The 11,302-nt window shown below is 37.5% G+C and overlaps 2 protein-coding genes across 10 annotated transcripts; both read left to right on the top strand.

Annotated features, from left to right (window-relative positions):
* The first annotated feature begins 321 nt into the window (after positions 1-321).
* On the top strand, positions 322-4,756 carry LOC132179237 (protein FAR1-RELATED SEQUENCE 5). 4 transcript variants are annotated; one of them, XR_015911438.1, is made up of 5 exons: positions 322-612; positions 1,452-1,998; positions 3,456-3,690; positions 4,095-4,233; positions 4,331-4,756. XR_015911438.1 is itself a non-coding variant. In XM_059591929.2 (4 exons), the coding sequence occupies exons 2-3, from the start codon at positions 1,456-1,458 to the stop codon at positions 3,657-3,659; spliced, it is 747 nt and encodes a 248-aa protein (XP_059447912.1). In that variant the 5' UTR covers positions 322-612; positions 1,452-1,455; the 3' UTR covers positions 3,660-3,690; positions 4,331-4,756. The 4 variants fall into 4 exon arrangements, 3 of the variants coding, with proteins under 3 accessions (XP_059447912.1, XP_059447902.1, XP_059447894.1); XM_059591929.2 differs by lacking the exon at positions 4,095-4,233; XM_059591919.2 differs by lacking the exon at positions 4,095-4,233 and having other exon boundaries at positions 4,234-4,756.
* Positions 4,757-5,851: 1,095 nt separating this feature from the next.
* On the top strand, positions 5,852-10,501 carry LOC132179255 (protein FAR1-RELATED SEQUENCE 3). 6 transcript variants are annotated; one of them, XM_059591962.2, is made up of 4 exons: positions 5,852-5,995; positions 6,062-6,182; positions 6,766-8,131; positions 8,979-10,380. In XM_059591962.2, exons 3-4 carry the CDS (start codon positions 7,577-7,579, stop codon positions 9,189-9,191), a joined length of 768 nt encoding a protein of 255 aa, XP_059447945.2. In that variant the 5' UTR covers positions 5,852-5,995; positions 6,062-6,182; positions 6,766-7,576; the 3' UTR covers positions 9,192-10,380. The 6 variants fall into 6 exon arrangements, 3 of the variants coding, with proteins under 3 accessions (XP_059447945.2, XP_059447936.2, XP_059447923.2); XR_009439902.2 differs by lacking the exon at positions 5,852-5,995 and adding an exon at positions 10,425-10,501 and having other exon boundaries at positions 6,004-6,182; positions 8,979-9,541; XR_009439903.2 differs by lacking the exon at positions 5,852-5,995 and having other exon boundaries at positions 6,004-6,182; positions 8,979-9,541; positions 9,728-10,378.
* The last annotated feature ends 801 nt before the right edge of the window (positions 10,502-11,302 follow it).

The raw sequence follows: 11,302 nt of genomic DNA, 5'->3' as shown, positions 1-11,302 counted from the left end.
TCAAAAAAGACCAAAATATCCCTGATTTTTGTTTTTTTTGTTTTTTTTTTGGAAGTTGAAATTTTATACAAAAGTCAGGGGTATAAACGTCATGTGACGTTTAAAATCTGACGGAGGGCTCCAAATTGAAAGCAATTGAAAGTTCAGGGGAGTAAATTGAGAGATTTTAAAGTTTAAGGGAATATTTCAAAACGGGTGAAAGTTTAGGGGTCTTGAGTGAAATTTCTCCTTTATTTTTTTAATTAATTTATTTATTTTGCAATACAGCACCTACTGGTGCACATGTCACTAACATGCAGTAAAACTAGATAAATAAAAGAGATGGCTACCCTCTTGCTGTGCTCCGTGCGAGAAGAAAAGAGAAGTGCAGGCTTTTCAAGAAAACAAGTTCCCAAAACTCTGAGCGAAACATAGAGAGACAGAGAGATCATATTGTTGGGCTGCTGGACGTGCCTTCTTCTTTGTAGAGAAGAAGAGAGTGGGTCCAAGAAGAAGGGCACTACCTCTTCTAAGGATGGCATGACAAAAGTGATCTCTTCAAACAAGGAAGCATGTGGCTGTTGATGGAGAGTAAAAGAAAAAACAAGGGATCTGGAGGAAGATAAACCACCGGTAAGCAAGATAAATGATTTTTAATTTTTTTTTTTTTTTGTAATTTTGTAATTTTTAATTTTTGTGGAAGAGAATGGTGATTTGGGAGAGCTTTGGAGAAATGCCTACGTGGCGTTGGGTGTAAAAGAGTTGGCAGATGAGGTGTTAGAACAATTTGTGTGGTTGAAGAAACAAAAGGTGAAGATGAGTTGTTTGACAAAAGGTCTGAAAGAGCAGGAAATGGTAAGAACAGCTCTTGTAGAGCTTCCTCAAGGCACTGCCAGTGTGGGCTGTGGGATAAGCCCACACAGGCGGTGCTGCCACCAGAAGGAGAGAAAACCAAGTTTAGGAAGAAAGGCGTTAACCAATTTGCTCTGATACCATGAAAGTTTGAGAGAAACTGTTTTGGTTAACTTAATCCAAAACAGTAAGAGTACCATGTATTTATAGTCAAATGAGCTAAGAGCTCTTGTTACATAGATACTTACAAAGAGAACCGAAAGAGAAAAATGTTAAGGAAGATTTACAGTAACGTAAAACAAGGATAACTAATTAAGGAAATTGGAGAAGACTCCTAACTAAGGCTGTCAAGTAGGATGGCTGTGCAGAGTAGTCATTGAACCTCAAAAGCTGGAAAAGGGAGGCTGTATGTAGAGGCTACTGTTCACAGAAAACATGGAGACATGTTTTCTGTGAATAGTTGAGTAGTCAATGCAGTCAATCTCCTTGGATCACGGGATCAGATTGGGTCATGAGATTTGTGTTGTTGGCTAGTAGCTGAGAAGGTAGCAGATGAGTCTTGAATCACCTAAACACATATGATGTTGCTTAATTCATAAACTTGTCTCATTTTCTGGTAGGTTGATGATGGCAAGCACTTCTGGTCAAGGGTTCAAATCAAACAGAAATTATAGGTGTTGGCTAACGGAAACTTTTGATGGCCATGATGCAGCAGATGATGAGTTATCAGATGATCTGGATGGAAATGATAACATGATTCAACCATCCCTTCAAATTTTTCCTCTAAATTTGGAACCTTTAGAACCATTTGTCGGCATGGAGTTTGAATCAGCAGAGGATGCTAGAGAATTTTATGAGATGTATGGCAGGCGTATGGGATTTACCATACGCAATAATCGTACACGTCGATCACTTAAAGATAACTCAATAATTGGTCGAGAATTTGTTTGCTCAAAAGAAGGTTTTCGCATAGAAAAGTATGCAAATAGACGAAACGGAATTCTTCCATCACGGCGAGCCACTAGAGAGGGATGCAATGCAATGATGAGGATAGCTGCCAAGGATGGGGGAAAGTGGGTTATATATGGTTTTGTAAAAGAGCATAATCATGAGTTGAATCCCAGCAAAATTCCTCCTCGACGATCTCATAGGATAGCATTTTGTGAGGTACGTTTGTAGAGGATTAAGAATATTGTGAGAACTTTTGCTAGACTGTTTGTAGGAGTTCTTGAGAAAAGAATTACTAATTTCATTGATATTTGACATATGTGAGATCTAAGAATTGAAAAACAAAACTAGATATGAATTGGCTACAATTTCATTGTTAATTCATGCATTGTGTAATATGTTTCGTCATTACAAGTTCAGTTTTATTTTTTAGTACCTCATAAATAGGAGTAATTCCAATTCCAAACAACAAATTTTGCAAGAAAAATAAAAAGAAAGTGACTGAATGAAGTAAAAATACATGTGATTGGTGTTTCAAAACTGTCCTGCGATGGATTTTATGCTAGAAACTTGAAATCAATGAACATCTGAAACAAACTTAGTTATCTGTGTTAACTTCTGGTTAAAGTTAGCAATAACTAACTGTGACTTGCCAATGGTCTAAACTAATTGGGTTGTTTCTAGAATTTGAGTTGGTCTTTAAGTTTGCCAACCTCAAATATAGCATCTGTATGCCCTTGCAATTGTATCTAGTTTCATGCATAATTTACTTCAAATGGTTGACCCATTGTTCTGAGATGATATTCTAAGTTGGTCACATTTTTCCTGGGGTTTGGGGTTTTGGGGGTGGGAATTGGCCAACTTATTTTAAATTAATTTTTATTTATTAATTTCCAGCTCTAGTAATATATAGGGGCAAATTGAGCACGTATGAAAGCATTAAACACATAGAAAAATTGGGTTATATGGGAATGAAAGGGATGAGTGTTTAAGCAATTAGGAAAAAACTAGCACTTTTCATTGCTCTGTTATCAAATGGATTTTAAAACACAACATTTTTCAGATGTTACCCCCCTACCACTAACGCACTTTTCAAGGTGAAATACTTGAAAATGGGTCTTCTGGGGTGGGTCGTCCACCCCAGAAGTGGGTCTCTCCCCCACCCCCGCGGCTGAGGGTCTCCCCCCCTCCATGCCTTGGGGGGGGAGGGGTGACCCTGACCCTTATAATCATTTCATTAAAGAAGATAGCATCATTGTAACCAAAGATGATGCCCATGGTTCAAAGTTCTAGTGGCCTAAAAAATGGATTGCTTTAGAAAGTTAAGAAATAGATAATAAATGAATGAAAAAGATTTGAGAAAATTGCTACTTTTGGTGAACTGGTGGGTATCTGCCGCTCCCTCCCTCCCTCCCTTCATATGTGCTTCTGGTTGGATGCTCTGAACCATTCCCTACCCATTTTCTTCTTCGTCCATGAGTTGGGTGGCTATGATCCCTACCAAGTACAAGATGTGCTTGATGGGACCAATCAAGTTATGAGCTCAACCCCAAATAACTATCTTGTCATGCTGTTTTTTGCTAAAATTCCTCTGTTCTGAATTTAACTATTCCTGTACTTTTTGTATAAGCTTCCAATTCCACAGGGTCTGGTATATCTAATCTCTCTCTTTGCAGGATGAGAAAGACTTAAAAGTACGGGAACTAACCATGGAGCTGCATCGCGAGAAAAAGAAATCTGCTGCTTATCAGGAGCAACTACAGGTAGTTTTGAAATATATTGAGGAGCATACTCAAAGGCTGTCATTGAAAGCTGAAGTGGTAACTAACAACATAGGAGAACTTGAAGCTGAGGAGCAAGACAGTGCACAATCTGATTAGAGTGTCATTTGAACCATCTCTGTTATTAAATGTGAGAAGTTGCATCTGCATCTGATTTCTCTGATTAAATGAATAAGTTCCTTTAATGCAACTTTTTAATCACTTTATATTGTTGTCTCTGCTTCTATGTTAGGTGTCTACACTTGAATAAAGTCCTGCGCAAAAATTGTTTTTTCATGCAACAATAACCTCTTAACAATATGTAGAAAAAGGCCTTTTTTTTTTAATGCTCTGTAAAAATGCATGCTCAAGCATTGTAGTAGAATTGTTGGACTGACTAGGTTGTTGAGATTTGGATTATACCAGTTATCTCCATTGATTTGTGTGTAGAATACTGGAGAACATTTTAGTGACTGCCACTAGCTATTTTTTCACAACGTTGCTTTTATTTATTTATTTATTTTTATTTATTTTTTTTTTATGATGATTCTCAAGTGCCACAGAAGCAAAGAAAGCAACCAGCTGCCTGATTCATATATGCATATTTCGATTTTACTATAGTTTCTTGTTACCCATTTGGTAGAGAGTAATTCGGTTCGAGCCTTGGACAATTTTAACATCAGATGTATTTCAGGCAAGTACTTATCTGAGTTGGTGGATCCTATGGTGAGCATGATTAGATTATAACCTCTACATTGTTCTTTGCCATGTTCTGTGGTGATGAACTGCAGATACCATCCATGATCTCCTCACTGGTGGGATAAGTTGATGCAAGATGTTTCTTTTTTTCTTCCACGTTCTTTCTAGCATCCACAGGGTGGTAGCAGCTGATGGCTCTAATCAAAGACTCTTTAAGATGACATTGGTATAATGTGCCAGAACATGCAGTGACATTTTTTATATTTTCATCCATGTAGGTGTACAAGACCCTCTTTATCTTCTCTCTCTCTCTCTCTCTCTCACTATCTTTTTGAAAGGTCTTTTCATTCTTTCCTTTCATTCAGTTTCCTCAACCTACATCTCTGCTGACAACAAATGTCAAGTATTAGTAATGCTATTTGTATTAAGAGCTGAAAGGGTCGTGGGCCTCCCAAATGTTACAAACAAAATTTGACTTCTTTGGAGAAACTAATAAACAAGTGAAGAGTTTATCTTAATGACCCTTGCAAATTTTTTGTCTTCTTCTTTATTTTTATTTATTTTTTTAAATTTTTTTAAATTTTAAATTTTTAATTTTTTACCCTGTGTTGTGCAAAAGCTTGTTGTTTAACCATGTCTTTTTCTATAACTTCTTCATCTTCTTCTTTAAAAAAAGAAAAAAAAAGAACAAAAAAAAAAAGAACTTGTAGTTTTTACATTTAGATTTGATGATGATAGTTAGGCTGCTTACCTTTTGATTAAATTACATTTGGAACTATAAATTGTTATCCCATAATATTGGATACACTTATGTGGATCTAGACATCTTTGATAATGCAATAATATGCCAGAATATTGGAATAAACAGTTTGGGAAAAAGCATGTCAATTTTTTTCAGGGTTGATCACCACAGTTTGCTAAACTAATTATAAACTAGAGCATTATTGAACCGGATTAGGAAAAAAAAAAATTAATTAATTCCCAACATTTCGAAGGAAATCAATTAATGACATAAAATTATGGGAGAGAGTTAAGACATTTAATTAAAAAAAAAAAATCCTGTTTACTCACAAAAAAGAAAAAGAAGAATGAGTTTAAGACATGTGTTGCAATTTTGGACACTCTCTATGCCAAAACTCAACTTATATATATATATGATTTGAAACTCATTATCTGTGCCACCACCAAGTTAGGAAAGAGTTTTTAGAATGGTGGTGTTACTATGAAAGGGCTCATTTGCTAATAATTTTTATAGACGGCTTTTTACTTTTAGCAAAAAATTAAAAGTATCAATCAACAATTACAATCAAAAAGCAAAAAGCACCATCTAAAAAGCATTACCAATTGGTTTCACTTTTATCTTACATTACAAATTTGCAATTAAAAAGCAAAAAGCACCATCTGAAAAGCATTACCAATTGGGTGTTCCTATTTCTTTTTTTACTTTCTTTTTATAGTTCTCAAAAATACGGATATTGAAAAAAAAAAAAAAAAATTGAAATTATGTTTAGAAAACAAAAGAAAATTGGAAAAGCATGTGTTGGGAATTCGAACTAAAATGAATATAATACAAAATTGATGGTTTAGGGCCGGGGATAGAAATCAATGCAAGCTAACGCTACCCATGGTCTTCAACCCGTGAGCTCGGTTTCTCTCTGCTGACTTTAACGGTCCCGATGCAATTTCATTTAATCGGATGGTCAACATATTTCCTCTCTCCCTCTAACGTCACAGCTCTCTCTTCCCTCCGGAGTCCGGTATTTTCCCCCTTTCCCTTCTCTCTCTCTCTCAGATTCTCTGTGCTGATTTTGAGGTATTATTAGATTGGACAATTTTTTCTGTGGATTGTGGAGCATTGATTCTACACCGAAAACTCCATGGAACATCATGAAGTTTGTTTCAAATTGGGATGTTGTTGCTGGGTTTGGGTCGATCTCTGAATGGGTATGGGTTCCTGCTGCCTGATTGGGGATTTAGTTAATTGTCTAAGAAATTGGGAGATTTAGAAGTAGAACCCAAAACTCATTCTCTGCATATTTGAATTTTTTTTTCTTTTTTTCTTTTTTGGAGTTCATCTGCGTGTGTGTGTGTATTGGGTTATGGTAGAATTTTGCATGAAACACCTTGATTGTTTGGGAGTAACCGAAGCTCATTGAAGGACATGTTGAAATTCTTGAAAAATGTTGAGTACCTGATTTGTTTGCAATTGAAAGAGAAGCTGAAATTCTTAATGTTTGGTTGAATTTGCTTGAAAAAAAATAATGTGAGTATTAGTCTGCTGGTTTAGTTCTGGTTTAGAAGAGTTTTTCTGTAATTACTTCTACTTTAGTTGACGCCACATCCAACCGAATTTCTGAAACTTTAATTGTTTGTTTCTACTAATTTAGTTTCATGAACTGAGATGAATTATGCATAGATGAAATCAGTTATTATATGAGATGTTCCCATCATGTTTTCTGTGTTTAAGGTGAACATATTGGTAAAAGCCATTTGGAACTGAAAGCTGATTCTTCTATTATCTATGTAGATGTGCATTGGTGGCCACATGCACTAGTGGCACATAATGGGAACTTCAGACTTTAGCATATATAACGGGCTGCTTAATTATTTCATGGTATGTCATCAAAGAGGTTAAGACACCTTTTGGTGTGACATTTTCTTGCATTATCCAAGAACGGGCCCAACCTTCTGCTGTTTGTTGTGCCGATCATCTTGTTTGGCGGGGATGAAGGAACCTGAGTTCCATTTGGTTAATGTGATAGATGTTTAGCCATTCTTAACGGGGATAACAAATCTACAGTAAGGTTCATTATTTCTCGTGTGGATCATAGCAGCATGGAGGTCAATTTGGTTAATTGGCTTTATGGGCTTAGATCCTCCAAATGCAAATAGACCAGAAGGATGAAAAACCAGAGCCATTTGACTTGGTGCTCTATCACTCACCTGCAGTGGGCTTCAACACCGGACTCGGATTGACCCCACCGGTTCTCCATCCTCAACTCCCAAAACGAAATCCCAAATAAACGATCGAAGCCGACTTACCCACAAGTCCACCACCATTGCGGAGCTCGATCCCAATCTAGGGTTGGGTTTCCCCATTTCCCAATCCCTTCCCTAGCACTTCCTCCAACATACCCTTTTTCCCCGTGAGTTTCCCACTTCTCTTTCCAAAATTTACTGCTATTACTGGAATTGTCAATTTTCACCATTTGAAGATTGTTTGCTTAGCCTTAATTTGCTCATATCATTCAAGAAATCAACAGTAGAAAGGTTTTTGTTGGGTGTGATTTTGCTTTTGATGTGTACTTGAAGAATGACAGTTTGATTTCTGCCGTAGGATGATAATGGATCATCAATCTCACCATGGATTTGACTTGGATGAAAGCGATTTAGATATGCAAACTGTAGCATATCGAGGGATCGAAGATGGCTTTCCAGAGAAGTTGAACTCTTGCGTGAGTGAAGAAGATGTCAGGGTACCAGACCAGTGTGTTGGAGATTTACCCATGAATGCGGGAGCTTTGGAACCGTACATAGGTATGGAGTTCAACTCAAGAGACGAAGCTAGAGAATTTTATGTTGCCTATGGTCGCCGCACCGGTTTCACTATACGGATACACCATAACCGTCGATCACGAGTGAACAATCAGGTGATTGGTCAAGATTTTGTTTGTTCGAAAGAAGGGTTTCGTGCAAAAAAGTATATTTACAGAAAAGACAGAGTTCTACCCCCACCTCCTATCACTCGAGAGGGCTGTCAAGCAATGATAAGGCTGGCGTTGAGAGATGGGATGAAGTGGGTTGTCACCAAATTTGTGAAAGAACATAATCATAAGCTAATGAACCCCAGCAAAGTCCCATGGCGGGGATCTGGAAAGCACTTGGTCAGTGAGGTATGTTTGAGATTGTTGTTTTTATTTATTTTTTGAATATCTAAGTACTTAATTCTAGACAATGTTGCTTGTTACAGTTGTTTGCTGATCCAAGTTTTTGAATGCGCTATAGTGACAGGGTTATTACCAGGCACAAAGCTTTTCAAGCCTGGTCTTGCTGTGTGTTAGCCATTACAGTTGAAACCAATTACAGCCCAAACCTACATGAAGGCCATAGTTATAGTTTCACCTAAAGTTTCTTTTCTTTATATTTCAGTACTATCCTAGGAAAATTGAACAGTTCAATTTGGCTTTTGGAATTGGGTCAGCCACTGTCAGTCTACATCATGAATTTAATTTAAATCTTAGTGTTGCGCCTCATGAAGCGGAGGTTGCTAGTTCGAATCTCTCGTTTCTCCTTCGCTTTTGCCAATTACTTAAAATAGATAAATAAATATTGGTGCAAAAAGAGCTACGCCTGTTTTGTATGAGTCACTGAAAATCTTTTGGAACTTTTTTTTAAAGAAACAGAATAGGATGAAATAGTCATATGAGGGTCACAAGCTTAATTCCGCTCTAAGTCACTGAGGTTAACAATTGGGGAATGTTGAGACAATCAAGTAGAAACTCAAGAGACTTGACTAACATGCTTGCAATGTGAATTATTATGTTACAACTAGCAAGAATCTGTGAATATTGATGTGATCTGGTACATGCTCTGTGTCAATTCTATCTTACTACCGGAGTGGAAATCGCATTTGCTATTTGTTTTGTTCAAAGTTTTAACTTTTACTTTTCTTTCTTGTATTATGAATAATATCAGTCATTACAATGTCATATGTAATGTGACTATTCACCTTTTTTGCAGGACGAGAAAGATAAGAGAATCCGGGAACTATCCCTTGAGTTGTATAATGAGAGGCAAAAGTGTAAGCGAAAGTGTGCTGCATATGAAGAACAGTTAAATATGATTTTGAAAGATTTGGAAAAACACACAGAACACATATCCAAAAAAGTTGCTGATATAGTTCAAAGCATAAAAGACATCGAGGATGAACAACTGGACTCGGATAGTGGATAGAGTTAGTGCAGCTTGTACTGTATCTTCCCTCAGTCCTGGATTTTCTTTGATGTGTTGATTAAGCCCCATATGCATTTCTATGAGCCACAGGTTCATTAACTTTCTTTGTTCACTTATGCTTTGAGTTAAATTAATCATTGAAGTGGAGAAAGATTAAGGTCCTCAAGGCCCTCAATGTCAATATCTCTATCCGAGCAAATCAGCAACTGGTGTGAGATGTCCTGGCTCAAGGTGCTTACTCTCATGACAGTCATTGCAGTGTTGTATGGGTAATTTGTTCTTCTTGGAGAAATGTTGAATCATCATCTGCAGAAAAGGGGTATATTGTCTCAGCCGTGGAGCCGAGAAAGGTATAAGCATTCTATCATTCTTATGTACAAACTATATTTTTTTTTTTTCTTTTAAGAAGTTGTACAATTGTTTGTCCATTGATGTACCTGCATGTTTACATGTTAAATATGTTGACACAGAAATTTGTCTAATTTCCCTTGTCCACTGCAGTGAGGTTGATCATGGTACAATTTTGCATGTGACAGGATGTTCTTGTAAATGCTAAACTGGGTATTATTGCACTTTGTATTGACAAATATAAATTGCAAATTCTGACTCACAATAATTAGCGTTAAGAGGAACATTGTGGTAGTGGAATGGTATTATATGTGTAAGAAGAACGGAGAGTCAGTCGATCATCTACTTCTTCACTGCAAGATTGCAAGTACTCTTTGGCATACTATTTTTAGTCGGTTCGGGTTGCTTTGGGTTATGCCTTGCAGGGTAAGGGACTTATTTGATTGCTGGTGGACGGGAGGGCATTCTTGAAGTGCGGTTGTGTGGAAGATGATTCCTCTTTATCTTATGTGGTGTTTATGGAGCGAAAGAAATGCTAGATACTTTGAAAATTCCACTAGGACTTTAGATGAACTTATTCATTTTTTCTTTTTTACTCTTTACTCTTGGAAGGCCGCTTGGTTAGCTCCATTAGTGATTAGTTTTTCTGACTTTTTTTTTTTTTTTTTTTTTTTTTCTTTTTTCTCCCTCTTAGGCGTTCTCTTTTTATACTTTCCATGTATTTGGGTTGTGCCCCTTTGCACTTTTGTTTTATTTCAACATTACTTATCAAAATAAATAAATAAATAAATTGCCTTCATGAGTTCACTTAAAAATCTTCTAGTAAAAAAATCTCTCTTCGTTTCCTTGTTGTTTTTGATTAATTTACAATTTTATTTTTTGTAGATTTACTGACAGTGGCAGCCTATTTGCAAAAGTAGAAGTTAGAACAATCCAAGTAGGTCCTAAGGAAATAGGACTCTTTCACTAGCTACGTTTGGCAAGGGGAAGCCTCGCACTGTAGCTGGAACGGTACTGTTCCAGCTACAGTGTAATCTGACACCAATCTTGACTTTGTAATTTTTTGTTTTTTTTTTTTTTTTAAAAAACAAAGTATTAAAATTGGGTTAAAAATTGCTGCTCGTGAATTTTTTTTTTTTAATTTTTTTTTTCAAAGCGAAAAAAAAAAAAAAAAAAAAAAAGAAAGGGAGGAGAATGATGGGGTGGCTCCAGCCACCCCTTGGCCAAAATGGGGTGGCCGGACCACCCCATTTTTGGCCAAGGGGGTGGCTCCAAGGCCGATCTGGGGGTGGTTCGACCACCCCCATGGCCAAGGGGGTGGTCCGGCCACCCCCTTGGCCAAAAAAAAAAGAAAAAAAAAAGGAAGGGGTGTATTTGGGGGTGGCCGGAGCACCCCCAAAGGGCTGGGGTAGTTTCGGCCACCCCATACCGCCGGTATGGGGTGGCCGAAACCACCCCCAGCCCCTTGGGGGTGGTCCGGCCACCCCCAAATGCACCGATCCTTTTTTTTTTTTTTTTTTTTTTTTTTTTTCGTGGCCAAGGGGGTGGTCCGACCACCCCCTTGGCCACGGGGGTGGTTCGACCACCCCCAGATCGGCCGGGGGTGGCTCCAGCCACCCCCTTGGCCAAAAATGGGGTGGTCCGGCCACCCCGTTTTGGCCAAGGGGTGGCTGGAACCACCCCATCTTTCCCATCTGTTTTCTTTTTTTTTTTTTTTTTAAATATTTTGCTTAAAAAAAAAAAATGAAAAAGCTGACCAAATG

Source organism: Corylus avellana, chromosome 2 (assembly GCF_965113065.1).
Source record: "Corylus avellana chromosome 2, dhCorAvel1.hap1.2, whole genome shotgun sequence".
Lineage (NCBI taxonomy): Eukaryota > Viridiplantae > Streptophyta > Magnoliopsida > Fagales > Betulaceae > Corylus > Corylus avellana.
This window is presented reverse-complemented; position numbering and strand designations above follow the sequence as displayed.

Coding starts and splice junctions, on each gene's coding strand:
- LOC132179255 (XM_059591953.2), top strand. CDS start 7,577: ATGATAATGGATCATCAATCTCACCATGGATTTGACTTGGATGAAAGC. Junction 8,132..8,978: donor GAAAGCACTTGGTCAGTGAG/GTATGTTTGAGA, acceptor CCTTTTTTGCAG/GACGAGAAAGATAAGAGAAT.
- LOC132179237 (XM_059591929.2), top strand. CDS start 1,456: ATGATGGCAAGCACTTCTGGTCAAGGGTTCAAATCAAACAGAAATTAT. Junction 1,999..3,455: donor ATAGGATAGCATTTTGTGAG/GTACGTTTGTAG, acceptor CTCTCTTTGCAG/GATGAGAAAGACTTAAAAGT.